The 22,701-nt window shown below is 41.8% G+C and overlaps 1 protein-coding gene across 4 annotated transcripts in view; it reads right to left on the bottom strand.

The window, feature by feature from the left end:
* The window catches only part of NDUFAF6 (NADH:ubiquinone oxidoreductase complex assembly factor 6), a 44,197-nt gene that overhangs the window by 8,921 nt on the left and 12,575 nt on the right, over positions 1-22,701 (bottom strand). Inside the window, exons 7-9 of one of the 4 annotated variants that reach the window (XM_061995491.1) lie at positions 20,126-20,182; positions 19,538-19,613; positions 17,180-17,268 (exon numbers count right to left, since the gene is read on the bottom strand). In XM_061995491.1, the coding sequence (XP_061851475.1) occupies positions 17,180-17,268; positions 19,538-19,613; positions 20,126-20,182 (222 nt within the window). Of the gene's footprint in view, positions 1-17,179; positions 17,269-18,473; positions 18,627-19,484; positions 19,614-20,125; positions 20,183-22,701 lie in introns of those variants that run through there. The other 3 variants (XM_061995494.1, XM_061995493.1, XM_061995495.1) reach the window with 3 other exon arrangements.

Here is a 22,701-nt window from a genome sequence, read left to right as displayed (position 1 = left end):
ATGTGATATTCAAAAAAAAAATCTTTTCTCTTCCACTGTGAAGACGCAGCTTCCTGTATTGCACAAGCCTGTGGAGCAATGGCTGCAGTGTGAGGAAACACAGATGAGCTAACTCATTCCCCCTTACTGGTACATCCAGTACACAGTAACCAGCAGCCATAACCTTTCATTTGTCTCAACCTGTTGGCTAATGTTCTGGCATTGGCCGCAGGTTTGCAGAAACCATGCTGGGAATACGTTAAAAGCAACCACGTTACTTCATAACCTGTGACCTGTGAGTACTCTGCCTTGCCAATATTTCAGAAATCTTTATGCTATTTCTCAGCTTGGCATTTGATCATGTCCAAATACACCATGAAAGCAAATACAAGCATTTGCCTAGTTGGCTGTCACCATAAACCTATAATTACCATAATAACCCAGACAGATCTGTTTGCCCTTTGTTTTTGAAGTGCTGCAAATGACTGTGACAAGCCTAGTCCCCCTAAAACCCTTCTCGAAGATACAATGTAGAACTTGCTATTTCCACTGCCTAAAATCTTATTGTTTAGAAGTTCTTTCTATACATTACAATTCATTTCAGTATACTCTCATTTCCAACTTCCAAGGAAGGGCTGCTGTTTCACTTTAATTGACCAATTGTGTTAAGAATTGATCATAAAAATGTAAATAATTCTAAATGAAGAAGAACAACAAAAACTTTATCATCAAACCTGCATGGCAAGTGCATTACTCTTCAAATTTACAATAGCTATTATCTAAGTGAGCTAGGAATGCCTAAAAAGGCCAATTACATTTAGGAGATGGAGATCAATTCCAGGTAGATCTTTCAAGATGTATGACCTTACATTCCCCAAGCTACTCAGAAGCTAAGTTGAGTACAGAATGCTACTTTTAGCAAAAGACTCGGTGTTTTGCCAAGCAGCATATGTATTAGCACAGCAAGAGCAGAGCAATGCTGTTTTGCTATCCAGGCTACTCTGCAGAACAGTTAGCACACTGCCTGAGCTACTGTATGCAGGCAAAGCCATCAACGTTCCACACATCAGCTTTTCATGAGGTTTGGTATTTAACACAATAAACCTCAGCCAGAAAAAGAACACCAATTTAACCTGCTTGTAAACAGAAAGACTAGTGCCCACGTCCCAAGTGAGTTGCAATGCTAAATAATCATAGAGGCAACCCCAGAGAAATAAAGACAGGCGGAAGTGGGCTGACCTACCAGACAAGTTTGGCCAGTTTGCAACCCATCCTGGACAAACGTTGAGAGGAACCACCTTGGCTGGCGTAACACCACGTGCCATACTGACAGCACCCCTGCTCCAAGCAAGAAACATGTAGCACCCATTAAAGACACAGAGAAACCCAGAATTTTAAGTCCCAGAGGTGTTCCCACTACCTCATCCTGCTTGCCAGTAGCAGAAAATATGAAAGATGGACACTCAAAGAGTACTACAAGGTTCATAGTACAGGGAAGTACATGATCAGGAGAGTCTCAATCCACTCCTAGAGCAACTGGAAGCGGTTCAGCTTCAACCACACTGGAAAAAGCCCCCAAATCCCTCTTGGGGGAGAAAATACCTCACTGCAGAAGTCCAGGAGCAACATTCTTGTAAGAGATCCAGCTTTTAATGAAATCTGCTGCTTATTACCACTGTCAGGCTTCTATTTATAATAAACCATGGTAGTTGACATTGTTTGTCTCCTGGCATGATAGCTACATAGCTGTTGCTGGAAATAAATACGCAGTTCTCTGTCCCCCACCTGGTAGTCAAGGGCTGGAGCAACAAAGGGAGCAATTTCCTAAACTTGTTTCATCCTCTTGTCCTCCATCTGCCAAGAAGTTGAGGCTCTCCAAGCACAGATCTAGGCTTACATGGGTCTTCACAGCACTTGTGAAACAGTACTGCCAGTCAAATTGCTGCCAGTTACAAGAGCAAATTCTTAATGCCTTTCAAGACGTAAAAGGAGGCAGTCAGCACACATATGAGGAGAGCACCTAATGGCTGGAACTAAAGGAATTTAAAACAAACAAAAAACCAACCCATCACAAACACACAACCCTGAAAGCTTGAACTCTGCAGATGTGAACAGGCAGGTCTGACTCACTTTAAATATCATGTACTCTTTTAATCAAATCAAATAAACAATTATCTGAAAAAGAAGCCTGATATCCAGATCAAATCTTTGCTGTCATGCGAAAACAACCCAGTATTTTGACTTTCCATTTACAGGTCCTTAGCAGCACTAGCAGAGGTTTGCTTAGCCTGTAATGCTAGCAAATGGCATCTTCATTGGGAACACACACCAGAATAAGGGTGCAAAACCAGCTTCCACAGACCTCAAGCCCTCCAAAATTAAAGTTCCTTCCAAAGATCTCTGCAGCTCTGAGCAGACAAACATCAGAACAGCAGACAATAGACCAGTACCTGAGAAAAGCACCAGAAAGGCCAAGGGCAGAGAACAGGAACCTGGGATCCTGCTCTAGCTCAAGAAGATCCAGCATCATGAACCCCATCCACATGCTGGACTGGTGCCTGAAGGATCATTGGACCAGGCTATGATACCAAACACTGGAATACATTTTTCTGTTTACAATTTAATATTTCCCTACTCCAATTGTTTAGCTGTTTGAAGAGTCTCTCTCAGCAAATGTCATTTTCCAGTCTGGCAGCAGTGCCTTACCCCTCCCTCGCGGCTGTGCCCTTCCCATCCTTTCCAACCGCCTCACTGCTGGCAGCCCACCTTGGCTCAGCTGCACATGGGGCTGCCACAGGACATATGCAAACAATACTACCCTTAAAAGGACATTGCAAGAGAGAGGTAGAAAAAAAAACCAGTCAAAAGGATCTGGTCAATTTCAGAGCAAGCAAGATCCTGCCTTCCATTCTGCAAACTCAGCACAATGAAGAGAATCACAGAATCTCAAGGGCTGCAAGGGATCTCAAAAGATCATATAGTTATCAAGTAGTTGAAGCCAGGCAAGAACTTCTAACTTCCTACAAATAGGCTGCAACACAAAAGAAGATTTGTCTTTATCTAGCCATGTTTTCAAATGGAGCAAAGTTTTCCCATGCAGCCTCACAATTTACAAGCACAGCAGCATAACCACATCATCCCTATTTCATTTTTAGTACATCAATATAATTTTCACATGCATGTGTCCTTTAAATTCAGATACCCTGTTACAGGAAAAGAAGCTGCACAATAAAAAGGTATCATTTACCAGCTCAGCAATTTCAAGCATTTCCACAAAACTAAGACACAAACCAAGAAACACTGAACCTCCTCCTATGGCCATGTGCAATCACCTCAACTTTCTGCTGCCCTTCACCTAAGTCAGTCAAGAAACCCTCACTTTAGGGGGTAACTCTAATATTATACTGTACAAGCACTTTCAGGAGGCCAGACTGCTGCACACTACCTAACAGGGTCAGACAAAGCATTGCTGCAGCACATTTTCAATATTACAGCAAGAAAACTAGACTATTCAGACATACATAGTTCTTTAGTAAATAGCTGTGTTTTAGTTATTTAGGTTTAGTTATTCTTAGTTAAGAATTTTATAACCACTTAAAAGGAAAGCCAAACAATTTCTACCACTAGTAGACCATGGGCAAGTATGGCTGGCTGCAGGGAATCTTTTTCCTATCATTTAAATGTCCTGAAGGAAGTTGCTCAAACAGGTAGCAAAAAAGGGCTTAAGACCCCAGTAATCATGCACACAGTGGTGCTGTCATCAAGCTGCAAACCAACAGCCCAGTAGAAACCAGGGGCTTGTAGGCTGCTGAAACACAGCTTGGGGCTTGGAACCAAACCACATGTTGCCATTTACAGGAAGCTTGACAACACTGAAGATGCAATCACAGACCTGTCACTGTCATCCCCCGGCAATATTTAATATTTGTTTATCCAGCAATATTTAAAACATAGAAGCCAAGTACTGAATTGCTCTTGTGCAAAGGACATAAATCCTTTTTATACCAAATGCTGCTACCTGGTAACATATGGGGGAATGGTGAAGGTCTAGAAAACCAGCATCCGACAGCTATTGACAAAAGCCAAGAGGAAAGCTGTCACAGTGATCCCTCAAATATAATTTGACAGTCTTCGATGCAACTAGCTTTTCAGTAGTAACCTGTGGGTTAAAAGGGCAGTACACTTGCAGCTAACCTAGATCGGAATGCAGGGTGGGGGAGTTAAAAATCCATGTCACACACAGCTTCCAGAACAGAAGCATGCTGAAAATCAGTCTCAGAAGTTTTACATTAACAAGCATTGATAGTTAAATCAGAAAGCAGAAGGGAAAAACAGGAACCACTTCCTGAGAGAAACCGGTAATCACAGCAGCTTACTGTAGGTGGCCTTCCTGGGAAATGCACTCAGTGTCCTTTCTCCCTTTTACTGCTTGTGAAATGTGTTTGATGCATTTTCAGGTTATATGGAAAGCACTCAGGAGTACAGACATTTGAGCACTCAGCAAAACTCAGTCCTTCTAGTGCAATAAAGAGCCTCCCAAATACTGCAGGGGCTCGTGGATACACGTGACTCTGATCCAACAGGCCATTTTCCTCTGCTTTCAAGCCCTTATTGCTACAGCAAGGATGACACAATCTAGAGAGAACTTTGAAAACTGCACAAAGGTTTGCACTGAAGCTAACCTGCACAGCTCATTGTTCCAAGAAAGATGCTGACAACCTAAACAGCAGCATGTACAGTACACTCTAATATTAATTTGCACTAACAAATTACACGTACACTTCACAAATGTAAATGTCAAAGAACAAGCTCTAACTTTTCCTTTTGCAGAAGGCACAGGAAACACTTAAAAGCAATACCGATACCTCTAGAGGATATGTTTGAGATACAAAGGTATCTAGTGAAAGCTGAAGCTGCTGATAGAAAGATTGGATACATCACTATGCAGCAATTTCCTGTATCTCTTTGAATCTGTACAGCTTCTCAAGAGATTGCACCTCAACATAGTAACTAACTGCCTGCATGTCACCTTATTACATTCAGAAACTGGAGGGAAAAGACATGTTCCTATGAGACCTGAGCTAGGTGGACCTGCTTCTGCAGGGGAGTTGGACTACATTATCTCTCTACCATTCTATAATTCCTATATCTGAAACCCTTAACTTCTTTCAACTGTTTCTTCTTCTTTTGCACTTCAACAAAATACCAAAATCCCGCTCTATCACATACACAACATGCGTAATGCTGTTTTATTGCAAAATGTAATGATGCAAAGAGAGGAGAAAAAAAAAGCAAGCAACTCTCTTCCAAATATTTTTTTTAAATCCTTAAATTATTTACAATCAATCAGTAGTAGGCTAAAAAAACCCAAAAAACAACACAACAGCCAAACCCCACCAAAAATCAAGGAGCATCATTACACCCAAGACTCCAGCACTCTTACCTATTAATGTGACTTTAAAAACCCAGAGTAAACACGTGAGTGCATTTTTTGACTATGTAGTATTAAAGCAGGAGGCTGAAAAAACACTAAGTACTCTTCTGTTCAATAACACTTCAGCACAATAATATTTATTTTCATAAAGCAGAACTGCTGTCTGAGAACTCTCAATTAAGCCACTTCTCATGTGGGCAGACTTCTTTATTTCAAAAGGACTACTCATGGCGCTCAGAACTGGCAGGACTCTACTTGCTAACACAGTTGTCATCACATCTTACAGATTATGACACTGCTAAAATAAACTTCAGTATGGTAAACACGTTCTACAACACCTATATACAGAGCAGCTTTTCACCCCCTCAACTGTAAAGACAAGTCCTCTATTAAATTATGGAAACAAAAGTTATTCTGCAACAGCAAACTTTGCATTTGTTACAGAGGGAAAAAGTTTTCAGTGGTTCTATTTCAAAAGCGTATTTTTGCTTTGTAACTTATGTATTTTCTTTCAGAATCATCCCCAGATTATCACGCTTCCATCAAATTACTGAATTAATCCTTGAAAACAGCAAGACACATGTACAAGCATCATCAATAATGAAAAAAAATCATAAATTAAATGTAAAAGTGAGCTTGAAAACCGACATAGCTTGAAACATGTCACAAATGTACTTTTAGAACTTGAAGCATTACTGAGTTACCTGCTAATGAATGGGCTTTAAGAACAACAATTTGCACATCGTTTGTTTGCTTGACCACCACTTTCAACATTTTAGCTAACAGAAGCGTTTTCAGAAAATTACATCTGCAAGTGTCAAAAACTTTGACTCTCCCTAATCTAGTGCCAGAATGAAAGTTTAAGATAAAAGCCTAACATCTCTAGCCTTCTTCAGTGAGGAAAAGTCACCAAAAACATTCCAAGTGTAACAAAAACAGTGTTTGTACCCTGCCTTTATGACCCTCACTTGACTCTTGGTAAGGCAAACAATCTGTGCCAAGCCCCGTCATGTCATGTCTCTCCTGAAACTGCAGTTTGATCTCTCCTTAATGCTCTGAAACCTTCCTGCACTAACAATGGTGAAACCTAAAAGTCATCATACCATTTGAACATCAGAATCAATTTTACCAATGATAATTTCTGTAAACTAAAGGGTTTCGGAACGTTACAACTAGATATTCCGTTAGTTCAGAGACGAATGCAATACCAAAGTTGAGCCTCAGCCCCTGACTTAAGGGAAACAGAATGCAGCTCTTGCTAAAGAATGATTTCATCACTGCATCTAACAAAACCTTGCTTCTAGGTGAAAAGACTCTGTCTCTTTCTAGAGGGTATGATGGAAGAAACCAATCCAGCTTCTCCAGCTCCAAATTCTACTCACTGGTTTTCATTTTGCATTTAAGGGACTCAATCTGCATTCAGGAACAAGAATTTGGGACTCAGGCTCACACTTTACTTTGCTGTTTTCAACATAAGCACAGCACTAGAACACCTAACAAAGCGTCATTTAACAAGCCAAGCTGATATATGTGACAGTTAACTACACAGGGATTCTTACTTCTTACATGATTAGTCAACAGAATTTAGATTACATAGGTTAAAAGCAAGAACAGTGCCTTTTGAGCTAAAGCACCCACTCCTTTCCACACTGATTACATTGCCTTCTTTAAACGCTTCTCTTCTTTCAGAAAGCCACCCCTAAAATAATTCAATACACAAATCTCAGAACGGGAAAGCCGAGTATTTAAGCTCTCTGTTTCAGGAGAGAAAGGAATTAGCAGTCTCAGTTCTGAAGCTGATTCTAGCGCTGTGGGTTTGATTTTAGACTTACTTTACCTACTGTTTTAACCTTGTCAGAACTTCATCTGTTAGGCACACTGCAGTCTCTACTGTAGAGTTTGTCAAATAAGTGTCAATCCCTACAGTAACTACTCAGCACACTGGACAGCCCATGTGGACTTAATGATGTTTCTGGAACCATTCTCACCGATTCAATCAAAACTCGGGCAAAGGTGTCCTTGATCCCCAGCTAAGGGTACAAGAGGTCATTTTGGTTATTGACAACCAGCGCACTGATGCTCTATGTCACAATTTGAGCTACAGCCGTTTCTCCCAGCAGGGACAAAGCCGATGCCAAGATGCTCTGCTCAGCTCAGCATACTCATTCACTGCTTTCTTGCCACGATGTGCAGTTTTGCTATTTATAAATACCGATGCCTATGCACATAGTATTTCAAACGAGAGGAGAGGAAAAACATGTGGCTGTCTCTTCCTGAACCACTTCGAGTCAACAGCTCATGTGCCGCTTATCTTAAGCAGTCCAGTCCCGTTCCTCTCCAAAACACACGAATTTCAACGAAAAAAAAAAAGGCAGAGCGCCTTATGCTCGGAGCCGCACTACTCGCGGTTCCGCTTTTTTCTTTTCTTTTCTTTTGTTTGGCCTCAGGCACAACACGAAGACTTTTCATCCGACTCGCTCCGAGAGCGAAGGGGTGGGCGAGGCACTGCCCGGTGGCGGGCGAAGGCGCGGCCGGGGGGCGGCCCGGGCCGGGGTGCTGCGCGGGAAAGAAGCGCCCACCGCCCCGTCCCGTCCCGTCCCGTCGCCCCACGACAAGCGGCCGCCGCCCGGGCCTCGGCGCCAGTCACGGGTCGGGGAGTTTCAGGCACTTATGTAACACCGCGGGCCGCTGCCGTTGTTCTTTCTCCCTCTTCTGTAGACGAACTCGTCTCCGAGGCCCCGCAGCTCCCTCAGCGGCCAGGGACAAGCCAGCGCCCGCCGCCGCCCCGTTCCTCTCCGGGTTCTTCCCTCCTCGCCTCGCCGCCGCCCGCCCGGCGGGAAACGGCAGAGCCCCGCGGGCGGCCGGGAGCGCCGCAGCCCCGCGGCGGGACGGCCCGGCGCCGCCTCCCGCCGGGGAGCTCCTTCCCTGCCAGGCAGACCCCGGCTCCCAACATGGCCGCGGAAGAGCGGCCGGAGCCCCGGCGGGGAACTGCTCCTCCAGAAAGTTTCCCTTCTCTTCCTCCCCGACCGGTACCCGAAGCCCCGCCACCTAAGGACGCGGCCGGACCCGCGCTGCTCACCCGGCACGCTCCGCTCCGGCCGCCGCCAGCCCCACCGCCCTCTCCTCGCACCGCCGCGGTCATACACCCCGCCGCCGGGGGACGGGCTCCGGGACACCGCCCGCGCGGGGCGGGGTCGCCGCCATCTTGGGCGGAGCCGGGCGGTGCGAAGGGCTGAGGCGGCGCCGCAGTCCCGCTGGTGAGGGGCCGGCCCGGGAGGCGGGGGCCCGTCACCGGCCCCGGCCTGGGGCGGTTGCGCCGCGCTTCTCGGACCGCGAGTGGCACCTCGTGGAAAACGGACTCTTGGGACGCGAGAGCATTAACTCAGTTTGGTTTTTTAAACACCACTTTTCCCCTCTTCCTGCCCCATCCCGGGTCCATGTCTCCACGCACTGTCACGTTTTTCATGACCTTTCTACGTAAACCTTTTCTAGTACACGAAAGGAACTTGTTAACATGTCTTAGTCTAAAGACCTGCCGGCCAGCCTGGAGAAACAGAGCACATCTGCTACTACAATTCCTGCAAGAAATGCCACTGGAGTCATAGATACAGGAGGGAGAGACTTCCTTCCCTCTGTATTACCGTTTCTAGTGTCTACACATCGAGCCATCCAGAGCGGCATTTCCCAAATCTAGCTAACTGATCAGCAGCCAACCTGCTCCTTTAAGATTCCCAAACGTTGTTAGGTGCTATAGTGAGAGGGTGGCTGGGGTGTTTGGGGAACCTGTGGAGCAGGAGGGAAGGGGGCACAGCTCCCCATGCTACTATGGGGTCACACCAGTCCCAAAGTCAGTGCTCTGGAAAATGGCTCCAGGGGATTTTTTTTTTTTAAAGAAAGTTTCACTTCCATGCAATATAGCAGGGTTTCATTTTCCAAATTTCACATTATTGGGCAATAATGCGGCTGGCTTTTCTGGGGAAAAAAAACCCAATACAGTGGTTAGGAAGTGGTAAAAATGGACCAGTGGTAAAAATGGACCTACTGAAGTTTCCGAATTTCATCTGTTTTTTTTTTAATCCTAGCTCAGATGGGGACACAGATCAGCAACAGACACTGTGGGAGACGGACACGGGAACAGGTACAGGAAGTAGAGGGCTATGAGTCCTTCACCCTACAGTATGGCAGCCTGCCTGCCTGCTAATCCACCTGGTGTTCAGCCTGAGATGAATGCTGCCCTGAGGGTTTATTGAGGGACAGAAATGAAGGAATAGTGCACTTTCACTATTGTGACAAACATAGCTTCTGGACATGGGGAATCACAGAATCCTAAAGGTTGGAAGGGACCTTAAAAAGATAATCTAGTCCAACCTCCCTGCCAGATCAGGACCACCCAGAGCAGGTCACAGAGGAACTCATCCTGGTGGATGTATTGAAAAGCTTCTGCGTGGGGGCATAACAAGTGACATGGACAGCTGTAAAAGACTGCTAACATACCTTTGGATGCTCTCCCAACTCTGAGTGAATTTCTCACACTGTCAAAACAAGCAAGGCTGCTGAACCCACGCATCTGACCCTATCCCATGGACTCTGATAAAGAGCCAATGAACTGTGCTAAGGAGAAAGTGCCTGGTGAAGGAGAGCTCATCTCCCATCAAGACAAGAAACCCATGGCAAGCCCCTTGGATTCTATACAGAAAGCAAGCAATAGCTAGAGAACTAAGCATGCACTAAAATAGTTTTTTATTAATGCCTTTTCTTAAACAATATTGTGGTAGCTTTTTAAGCCCTGCTGTAGACTCACATAAGCTGCCTGCACCAACTCTTTCTTTTTAGAGTGTTTCTGCAAATTTTTTATGTTTTCTTTATGACTCTTATCACTTCCTCAGTCCTTTGGGGATCTGTTCGCTTTGGTGTAGACACAAAAAGAAAGAAAAGAATAAGGAAGCTCCATAATGCTCAAAATGCACCTCTCTGTTCTTGAAACTCAACAGTGGCCATTGAGAAGTGGTGTTTAACATCTGTCTAACTTTGCAACCTGTCCCCAGCAGTAGTGGAGACTTAAGAAGAATAAGTAAAACCAGAGCAACTGCATATTAATCTCATTAGCTGAGCTTCTAATAAGTCTTCTTTGGGGAGGGGGACAGGGATGGAGGAATGTGAGCTTCACATGATAGAGGTTGCAATTAATATGTTCCTTAATAGACATCAGCTGATGAAGCATCCCTAAACTTATCTAATTCCTTTTTTTGCCTTCATAACACCATGTGTGAATTTAGTCTTTGAAAATTCATTGTTCAGTGACTGAATAATTCATCAATAATTCAAAATAAATTAAATATTATAAGCATCTGTTACCAAAATGTTGCCATTCATTCTATTTATTCTATAGGATCCAGCACACCTAAGAGTATAGTTTCCATTCAAAAATTATTACACCTTCTAGCTAACATTTGAGCAGTTAGTTCTTGGCAAACCCTCCACAGCCATCTAAGCAGCCGGGTTGAGGCAAAGATGAACCGTGGAGACTTGCTGTTAATCATTTCTGAATACCTTGGGTCTCTAAACAGAACTCAGGTCAACGAATGTTTTACCTTCAACTGGGTCAACGTGGGGTTAGAATTTTACTCTTGGCATAGAAAGAAAAGATTGTTAGTAGCAAAGAGACCACAGATGCAATGGAAGCAGCTGAGTGACAAATAAAGGTCTCACCATTTTTATGGAGGTGAATTTAATACTCGTAAAATGTATATATGGTTCTTATTTTCCCTGTAAATATAATGAGACAGACAAAAGAACATTATTCAGTAATTGGCTTTAAGCATTTCCTTTTAAAATAAAAATATGTAAATGCATGGGTGTTAGGGGTTTTTTTTCTGTGAAAAAGCACAAGATTTGTCTGTGTCACTATTATAAACATGTCCAGTAAAACAGGACCATCTGTAATTTTACAGCATTTCAAAATATTTTGTCGAGCTTATGTTAGCAACATGAATTTTTGGCTGTTAGACATCTTCCAAAAAAAATCTGTTGCACAGGTTTTGAGACTTGCATTAAAATTGCTCATACTGTTGCATAATGAAGAGCTTCCACTGATGTATTAGTATGAGGGCCAGTATCTGTACAACAGAAACTAAACCCGAGGTCTCCATTCCAAGACTGCAGACTGATTCCCAACCTCTCTGGGTTAAAATTGCTTAAGTGTGCCTGTCAATGTAGCCCCAAGCCACAAACTCGAATTCAGATCGTTATCTGCAGGTTTTGGTCTCAGTTGTTGGTTGAGCTCTTTCCACGTACAACTGTTACCAGAGTTTAAAATTTTAACTCACCTTAAAAGTTAGATTGCAAATTTTTAAGTTATTTTTTGAAGCAAGATAGAGACTGCAACACAGCACTGCTTCGTTCTGCCCCTCTGCTGGACATAACATACAGATGAGACTTGGCAATTACCATTTAACGCCGTACCTTAACAACTAACAGAGCCAGAAAGGCTCGAGCCAAGCTCCTTTTCTGATGGATCGCTTCTCTGACAGAAAGGGATCACTGGTTTGGACACCGTAAGGATTTCTGCTCACCAGCTCTATATTCAAAATCTGTTTGGAACCACTTGAGGGAAATTTTCCATCAGTCGAGGGAAAACTAACAAAATCCATCACATGTGCTCTGAGCTTTCATATGATGAGAATCCATCATTACCAAGGGGCTGTGCTCATTGTACGCCTAAGGTACGAAAGAATTGGACAACAAAGTAGCCACAGCAATCACAGCCTTTCCCTACATATGAACATAGAACAATCTTTTATTTCATGTTCATCCCATTTTCATTGCAGAAACTCATTTCTCTTCCAACTAGCCTTTTTCCTCAGTTTCCACAGCCAAACTGCTAGCCAACAGCCTGAGAAGAAAGAGCTCAGCAGCTGAACCAGAAATAACTCTTTGTTTCCTGAGGATGGATGTGTCTTGTTCTGTCCCTGCAAATATTTGTGTCATTTTTAATCTTAGTTTTTGTTACATATTCCATAATGCTGAACTCTAAACTTGCACCGTTGAAAGCAAGAGATGATTCTCTACTCTTTGTCAGAAATTATTCTGGTAAGATAATTTCTTTTTAAGGCAAAAACTTCAATAGGTGCTAAGTTTTGTACCTTCTGGCTTTCCAAGAGTCATAAAGGACATTTTTGCAATTCAAAGCATATTACCTTACAAAAAGTCTAGATTATAGGATTTGTTAAGTGCACAATTGGATCTGTTAAGTGTACAAATCATACTACTACAACTTTGTGGAGGGCTCTAAAAAACACTGTAGAGTCTGAGTTCTGTCCCACATGTTCATTTCTGAATAAACCGTTTGCCCAAATTTGGAATTCTGTCCTTAAAACTTAAAGCTATGGTTTAAGAGGATGTATTCCTGTGTTCAGCTTGGGCAGTAATGAGCAATATCTCAATTAAGAAAGTGTGGATGGACAAATCTTCAGAGTGCTTTTACATCTGATGTTAGCTGACAGATGTTACACTATTTGAATCTCTGTGGAGTTTTAATCCACAGTAACGGTACCTGAGCATGAGCTGTCAGAGGAGGAGTTTCAAACTTCCAGTCCTCCAGGAACAGTTTGCAGTGAAGCTTCCCAAGAGGCTGAGGCCCAAATCCACATCTTAAAGGCACGCAAATGCCTAGTTCCCAAGCCGCAGAGGCAGACACCAGAAGTTGTCTCTCAGAGATGGCAAATACAACTGCTAGGCCTGTATGGTCACAATCCTCTTTCCAAATGCATTGCAAATCCTGTGCTGCATCGAGGAATGACTCCCATGGAAAAATCCGAGTCACACAGAGCAGCCTATTTCCATCTCCCATAGCTTCAGGTTAGCTGTCTCCTGGTGGATAAGGCACCCTTCTGCATGATGGGACCATGAAAGAGCCACAAGCTGGAGGGAAGCTGGGTTGGGGTCTGCATTCCTGGGAAATGTTCCAGCAGCTGTGTTCTGTGAAAGCCCAGCCATACTGTTATGTCCTTGGCTTTCCAAGGAGCTCAAGAGGCCTTAGTAGGACACTGTTCATCAAGAGCCTGTATGACATGGTAATGACAGAAACCTCACACTACCCATACTGGTACAGCTCTGAGCCTGAGCCTCCCCAGAGACACAGGTGGAGGCACCTCAAGAACCTGAAAGACAGGGGTCTGTAAAGACTGCTGGCAGCTCTTGGGCTGTGGAATTCCTTGCACTATGGTTTTAGATTTATGGGGTGAATTTCTGCTCTGTCTCACATTCGTTGCTTACATTCTTCACTTAATGGAAAGCAGTGTTTGCAGGCAGGCAGATTTCATGCAACCTCTGCAGCTACAGTTCAGACCTTGTTTCCAAACATTGCATCTGTTATGAAGTCTTCTACATGTGTCCACTGTTGGCCCAGCCCTCCCTCCAATGGAGTTTGGTCTTGAGAAGGGTGGGGTGTTGTTTGGTTTGGGTTTCTTTATAGTGAAAATAACTGGGGGAATCCAACTGAATCTGCCAATCTCTAGACAGAGTGAAAACAGCAGCCAACCTTTGCTTGTGCTTTTTGGTAAGAAAAAGACCAGAATGCCATATACAACAACTTTGTTGAAGGAACGTGATCTTTTTCGACACTCAGGAAGCCCAAGAGACACATCTTCTGTATTTTTCTTTCCCCTTCCTTTAATTTTATGCTTATTTAAGCACAGCAATCTGAACAGGCGTGGATGTCCTAGACCACGATGTTTTGCCCAGCCTGGGGTAACTAAAGAAAGTGTGAAATTACAAAATCTAAGCTTTCATGCTTCAGCCTTAACTGAATATATGTAGTAATATGTCAAGTAACAGCATCTAGATACATTCTGGCAAAACCAGATATGCACTCTGAATTTTGAAGAGCATGAGGTTTTGGGGTTTTTAAAACTATAGACTGAGATGAGTCTAAACCACCTCTCCATCCCAGCCCCAACATTTTGGCTTCAATTCTCTATAGCACTGTGATTCTGATATAGAAAACCATACGAGATCAATCAGCATATAAAATTTCTCCTTTCTGTTACAGACGCCCTCTCAATGGCACAGATTAAAGGCTGAGCAGTCACAGGCAGCAAACATGGTGACAGTCACTGTATGACTGAGAGTCACCTGTGGATGTACTGCCCTCCTTGTTCCACTGGCAACCCAATATGATTTAAAGCATCCTTTATGCTGCTTTAAAATAACCCTGGAGAATAGCTGTAAATCCTGAAAAACTGAAAGCAAAAGTTATTTTGGATCTATTTTGCCACCACCTTGAACTATAACAAATTATAAATTCAAAGTCTTTGACAAATAGAAAACAAAATCCCATTATTTAATGCATAACATAATCCATTTACAGATAACATTTCATCCAAAAAATGGGTAACTGGATGCTACAGCTATAGTTGATTCTGCTAAAAGATGGGCTGGTACTTTAATTACTTCTCAGAGTCTCTTTCAGCCCTATTTTTATGATGCTGTACTGAACATCTGAGTGAAATCATCAAGATGTTTGCATAACAGATCTGTATGCTCCATTGACCTGGCTTTTTCCTGCTAAGATACTGCCCACAGTATCTTAGCAGGAAAAGCAAACAGAACATACACATTTGTGGCCATTTGGGAAAAGGAGATCCTTCAGTCTACTAGAACAAGGTACTGGTGAACTTTAAGGTTAAGTGGGCATACTGATTCATGAGATGCTCAGAGAAAAAACATGTTTAGGCTGGTGAACTACAACTGAGCTAATTTAATAAAAGGACAAATCAATTAGAGCTAAACTAACAGAAATGCCCTGTCTTGTCACACACTGCCTACCCGCAACCTGAAATCAGGTGCAGATTTTGTGCATTATGTACAACAACAGGAAGTATTTCTGGTTTTAGGCAAATCCCAGCCTTATGAATAGCTACTGATAGAGCTTTACATTATTATTTACTGTTATTATAATTATTCCTTTGGAATTTTCAGATTAATAAAATAGAAAGTCTGAAGGACCTGAGTAAGAAGGGTGTGTGCTAAGCCTAAGATACAAAGAGCAAAATAATCCTCAGTTCCAGAAAGCGGTGCTTGGGTAGCTGCTCCTAGACCTTACAGCAGGTGCCACTGCTTCAGAGTAGCTACCACTTATGGGTTGTCTTCTGATGACTTGAAAATACACCCTCATCCACTTACAACTGAAGAAGTTCTTCCTCTAGTATGAAGAAACTCATCATCATCCTCTAAAGACTCCTAGCTTTTTTTACCCATCAACATCTATCATGCCTTCTGACTCTGTACAGCCCCACAGGGGCCTATCATAGAACAGAGAATCTAAAATATCCATAGATTAATCCACTGAATATGGAACTTGCCCCTGTTGGAGCAGAATGCTAAACACTCTTTGCTTCAGCCGAGAACATCAATCAGTGAGTGATTATCTGCTAATAGGTACCTGTCTATAAAGGCAAATACCAATCAATGCATAGGATTGCTTGCACATTTTGTCTCAGCTTATGTTTCTATGCACGTTACTTATCACAATTTTTTTACTGGATCAACTTCAAAGGATTCCAAGTGGTTGAGGGTCAGCCACATGTTAGACAAATTAATCTGTACATTTACAGAAAGTCATGAAAGCTGAAAAAAAGGCAGAAATGTTTTGAGACAGAAAGACAAATGTAGTTTTGAGAGCACAACTGCCATCAGCAAGTGCAAGGTTCTGAGAACATTCAGCGTAACACTGTATCCCCTTCTAAATCCTATTGTAGTTCTTCACCTGGCATCAGAGCAGTATGGAGAAAAATCCTTACTATTTTGGCAGAGGGTTCATAATCATCTAAATGGTTCCCCTTGTTTCTTTCTTTGAAAAACACAAAGACAAAAACGCAGAGCCCTCCCCTTCTGCGGTGTGGCAATCCCTTTGTTTAGGGCTAGAAAGTGTTTTCTGGTACTCTTGAACATTTTGATACTAAAAAGAATCAAACTAAGATGCAGTTATCAGATGCTAATCTGTGAGAGGAACCTCCAGAGAAAATCTGGAGGATCCATTTTTCAAAAGCAATGACTGAGATTTTTGCATTTTTCATTGGAAATTAGTATTTTCTTTGGTTGCTTTTACTAAGAGGATTACGTGGCTAAGTGAAACTGCAATATCACTAGGCAAGTGGTATCTGTTGCTTTCAATTCATTCAGGATTTCTGATCCCATAGCTGTCACCTACCATAGACAAAATACAATCTATTACAGGACTAATACAATTCTTAATGTTTTGCTAGATTAAATCTGCAAGTGGAAAGAGACTCTGGAACAGACTCCACTGAACTGCTCTCAAGAGAAAGACAGAGATACAATTCTGTGCTTAAGTGAGAGCAAAGGAGGCCATAAAGATCAAAGATATGCAAAACCTGTAAGGCCACTGAGAAGGATATCCATTGCTCTGCTGCTTTACATGGATCAGGCTCACCAGACATAGAAATTATGTTCAAACCTGTAATTAGCAGCTAGCAAAAGATTTGTTATTTGCTTTTCTCATCGGAGTGACCAGTAGGTTAGCACCAATATGAGAAAGTATTTTGCCAGATCCAACAAAAATCGAAGGAAAACCCAAAACACATAGACCAAACCCACCAACAAAAAGGAGAAATAGGACTTTTTTTTTTTGTGGGACGTAGAATTATAACTTACCATAACTGATGAATGGAATTTCTTAACAGGGTTCAATTACTTCAGAAAAATGAAAGGAGATAATACTAGTGAAAGCAGACAGATTAAGACTACCTTGTTTGACAGGTAAGTAATGCCTCCATTCACAACATTGTCCCTAAGGGCAGAATCAGGAATGGCCATCCAAGAGGGAGAGCTGTTCCCTGAAGGATACAAAGGAGACACAGATTTGTATTCAAGCAGCCTCTTGTCATTTGCAATTCAAAGTGCTGCTTTACTTTCAGACGTTGCTCAAAATTCTCTTGTGACTGAAGTCATAACTTTATTTATTCCATATCCTGTTTACTAACTCGCTGGTAAGTCCCTCTCACCATGCTAACCATTCACTGCATCACATGGCTTCTTTTCTACACTAGAACAAATCAGTCCTTCCATTGATGCCTTTGTAAGCAGATTGTCAAGATTTGTTCCACTTGAACACCAAAGCAAAGAGCTGCCCATGTGGCCTGGAAGCAAGGTATTGCCATGGCAGCTCCATGTACTGGTGATGCTGCATGTTTTCCCTTCTCTTCCTCCTTAGTGTACAGTGTTCCTGCCAAAGGTGAACTTTACAGGAGAGTGATTCCTTCTGAGAGGACAGACAGGGCTGCCTCTACTGCTCCTGTGCAAAGGACAAAATAAAGACCAACTGCAGAAAGAGATATTTGGAAGACATTCTCCAGAACACAAAATAAAAGAGAGCGAATGTGCAGCTGGCCTGGTAGCAGCAACAGAGTCTAAGCCTTTGCTCTTCATTTGGCAGGAAGAGCTGCAGTGCCTGCTTACGAAGGAAGTTATTTTCTTTTCAGCAGACCTCTTTGCCACATTCAAGAACACCAACGATAAGATACAGCAGCTGACTTGAGAAGTGCACAGAGTAAAAGATTTTACTTTTAGAAAACAGCCAGTATACTCCCAACCCAGTAGACATGTGGTTTCTTTTCTAGGTTTGTATCAACCTTGATTATTATACCTCTAGTAATACTGAAACAAAGATCCTGAGCTGGGCAAATTCAAAGAGAAATGTCTTAACTCAGGAATACAAAACTGCAGAATTAACCAAGATCTGCATTACAAACCACCTTCAAATACGCAAAATCAAACCACCAAATGAAGGATTAAATGTTGGTTTCCTAAGATTCCTACCATGCTGACAGTTCCTGTGAATAAAAATCTTGTTCTCAGAAACTCATTATGTAGCATTGTACACTACAACACAGCATGCTGTTATACAACCAAACATCTGGGGAGATTAACCCCGATTAAGAAAAATCTCTGGGAAAAGCAGCTATTTAACAGACCAGGGATGATGACAGCAGAACAAACTGCCGGATTTGTGCAATTGAATCAGGCTGGACGTTAGGAAGCATTATTTTACCAAACAACAAATCAAACAGAAATATTTACCTTGATCCTAGGAGATGCTGAGTACAAATCTCCCAGTAATTTCCCACAAAAAAAACCCCAGACAGGGAGGACTAAAAAGACCTGGAACATTTAGGACTATGTTTCTTCATGGTACCTAAGAAAAGGAATCCAGGAAAGCCTCACTGGAGGGTGTCCTGAGAGATACAGTGATTATGAACAAAGAGGCAGCCGAACCCACATTGCAATGACAGCTGTGGGCAACAACAGAGAGAGGAGACGCCAGGAAGGAGATGCATCCAAGCTAAAAGCAGAGTGAAAAAGCCTTTTCCTGACCTGGACATAAAGACTGTGTAAGGGTTCTCTTCCTGTGTTAAAAAACTATCCTCCCACTACCTACAGGCACTTCAATGCTCAATCTCAACACGCAGTTCAGTCATTTCTGTACTACAGCTCTATTTCACCATTCTGAAGATCTACATAAACACTACATAATTAAAACAGCTAAAGTGTTTCCTGACAGTTTTCTTGCATTCAAATAGATTCAAACTATGAAGCATCGGTCTGCTCCTTGCACTAAACAGAACTTCTTAGCTGATTTAAAAGGCATTTACTGTAACTGCTTTTGGGCACAAGCAAAGCAGGTTTTTTTGTTGTTGGTTTGCTTGGGTTGTTTTTTTTTTTCACTAAAGTGTCAGAAGTATCCATTAGCACAGAATTTGTCCAAGAAGAGTTATATCACATTGCCATTATTATAGGAAGGACAAGAAAAGTAATCTCAGACATGAACATATGACTTGGCAGACATGTGAAGCAGAGATATATCAGCCTAATATTCCAAGACTAAACTTAACTACTGCCAACAAGCTGACAGCTACAGTTCATGTGCATCTGCTGCTTCCCATGAACTGCACTCTGCAGAATTGTGCAGTTAAACGTTGAACAATTCTGCCAAGTTAAGACATTTAAAGAAAAAACTCATCATGCTGAACCCATATTAAAAAACCCCAAAACTTTAATATGTTTTTTTCCAAGATCTAATATATAAATGCAATGGTAACAACGTACTCTTCTTTTGTAAGCTTGGATGAAATATATTGAAGTCCACTTTTCGCACGTTACATAAATAATCATCTAAAGCAACCTAGAAAAGAAGAAAAACAGCTTAGTCCAGATGGTGCATACAAATAATTGGGCATTAAGTTTAAAAAGCAACACATGAAACCTAACAATGAACTGCAAAAAGGCTTGACAGTTTGCCTGTTTGATGAAGTGGCAGTGCAACCATCACATGCAAAGGAAAAAGGAAAATGGAAAAAGGCAGGTTTTGCAAAGAGAACCATTATCTTTTACTAGAACAAACAGCATATTATAGAAATAGAAAAGATTTTTGGGCCCTTGCATCAGAATGATGGTCTATGAGTATTCAGCCATCTTGGGGAAAAATAAAAGAAAAGGGATTACAAGTGTTGACCAAATCTAAGAGATTCCACAGTCAGGTGCACATTATGATTTTCACAAAAGCTTTAGGTATTACATTCTCCCAAGATGGACACAAGAAGCACTAGTAAATCATGCTTAATTTGATACTCTGACATTCACGAATGTATTAGCACAGAAATGAGTCCACTCTTTAGTGCATGATATCACACCCACCGTACAGAAAAAAGCAGGATATGCCTTCACAGGAACTTTCTTACTGAAAGATCTAGCCTGAAAGTAAATGGGGTAAAGAATGAGGGGGGAAAAAAAGTATTTATCAAGAGAATTTAACATTTCAGATTAAACATCAAGTACAGTATGTAATGGTTAGAGACAACAGACTATGTTACGAGCTTCACCCCTTTTTGTTTTGACACCCTGAAATGGTAGTTTTTCATTATGTGCAAGCCAGCACCAACCTTCACTGTACACAGAAGTAATTACACAGAAACTATGTAATACTGGGAGAGGCCTGAAAAAATTCTCAGATGGTTTGACAACCTTACAGTTTCTATACAATAAACCAACGTAACTTAGCATCCGCTTGTTCCAATAAAGTTCCAAGTTGCATCTGACTTAATAAATATAATTGAACCCTTTTTCCCCCCAGTAAATAATCATTTGCACCCCAAGAGACAGAAATACATTTGCCTGAGTGTATCTTTTTGGTCCAGTGTTGCCATCAGTCCCAGAAGTCCAGTTATAGTCCCTTTACATTTATGGGACTTTGAAAGGATCTCAATGCCTCAGTATCTACATATTAACAGAGTCTAAACCATGGCTGAATTACATCTACAATTTAAATCTGTGTACAACTTAGGTACATCTAACAGAACTGAAGCAAATCTCCTTGTAATGCTTATTTATAAACACAGAAACCTCCCTTGTTTTGCCTTTTCTTACAAAAACAAACAAACAAACAAACCCTCTATGAATTATGAGAATGTATGAGTTTCTGTTAGCTCTCCATGGATCTTTACAGACAACTGAGAAAATCGGGCTGAAACTTTAGGAGGGAAAAATAATCTTTTCAGAAGGAAAATGATTTTAAAACCTTGAGACGTAATGACGTGTGTGTGTGTGTCTGTGTGTGTGTCTAAAAAAAGAATATGCTCTTCCTTGATCTGATGCTCTGCCTTAGCATTAATAGTTGCAAAATGAAAAAAGAAAGTAATCATAACCCAGAACAGGTTGCATGTCATTGAGAAAGCACATTACCTTCCTTGGTAAATTGAGTCCACAATGATGTAGTTTAATTGAGATACATGCAAAAAGCCAAAAGAAAAACTTATTTTAAGAAGATAAATGGGGGAAGGGGTGCTTAAGAGAGGGAACATGTAAATGTATTCAGAGGCTTTCAGAGGGACCACTGTGGGACTGACAGAGCACTTTTATTATATGCTTTTCTTTTAATAAGACACGTGCAAAACTGCAATCTTCATTATCTTTTTTTGCCCTCTGCTGGTCATCCGTTGCAGTTTCAGAAGCACTGACCACACTTGAGAAATGTTCCACCCAAGATCAAGTGCCACATTATTAGAACGTGCTTCAGACTGTATAGCTGAGACTGAGTCTAGTATTTGAGGATTATGTTTCTTCTGACTGTGAAATGGGGCTGTTACCCTCATCCTCCAAAAGATGAGGTTTCTGTAACAAATGCTAAAATCGCTGAAGCCTCTCCGCAGGTTTAAACTTTACCCTACCCCGTGATTCCAATTAAGAAGGTGAGTGGCTGAAAAGACCTTCAGGCAAAACAAAAGGGTGATTTTACAGAGAACAGATGCATTTAAAGGCATCAGCCCATTACATTCACCTAAATTCCTGAAACACCCAGCAAATGTTGCCAGCAAAAGGCTATTTCATCCATTAAGGGAGAAAGTATCTTTACCCTTGCATTAACAAAGACCATCTGATTGTCAAGGAGGCTAATGCCCTGTTATTACTGCCAATTACTGCCAGTTCAAGTGGTTTGAACACTCTAGAGATCCTGCACTGTCAATTATTCTTCACTGATGGTGATGGAGGCTAGAAGCAAGCATTCAGAGAGGAATTTTAAAATTTTAATTAAGATGATATAACCCATCCATTTAAAAAAAAAATAAATAAGGGGGGGTGGGGGGAAGGGTGCCAAGATCAACATTCAATTGGATAAAATGCTAATGCTGCCCTAACCTGGTTTCCCTATGTTTATACTTTTCTGTATAGTCTCCAATTCCATGGTTGCATATTTTCCGTAGGACCCTCCCAGTGCAAAACATGGGCAGGGCTCTAGGAATGGAAGAACTGGGGAGGTAAAGTTCTGCCTGTCCTCTGCCTCGTTGGGAGGTTGAGAGCCAAGGCACCAATGCACTAAGAATTATAATATTACCTGAAAGGCTCTGAAGAACCAAATTCTCTCTATGCTTTTTTCCCAAAGCTTCTATGCAATATCAGCAAGCAAAACTTTAAACATCTGGATAATAAATACACATTGCTGGTTTTCCATGCCTCCTGTCCCCAGTACAAGGTATTTTGGGCCAGGCCCTTGGCATTTCTGTAAGCCACAACTGCAGCCAAAGTCAATGGGTTTTATACACTGTGCATTACAGGTTGAGGGCTGGGGAATAAGAAAAAAAGATAAATCTAAACAAAGATAGTGGATAGTTTTGACATTGCATTTCTTTGTCTCTGTTCTCTGTTTCTAAATTGAATAAACAGTTTCCTTAAATGTGAGACAACTAAAACTGAGACATTAGGTGAAAAAACACAAA

The sequence above is a fragment of the Colius striatus genome, chromosome 4 (assembly GCF_028858725.1).
Source record: "Colius striatus isolate bColStr4 chromosome 4, bColStr4.1.hap1, whole genome shotgun sequence".
NCBI classification, from domain to species: Eukaryota; Metazoa; Chordata; class Aves; order Coliiformes; family Coliidae; genus Colius; species Colius striatus.
This window is presented reverse-complemented; position numbering and strand designations above follow the sequence as displayed.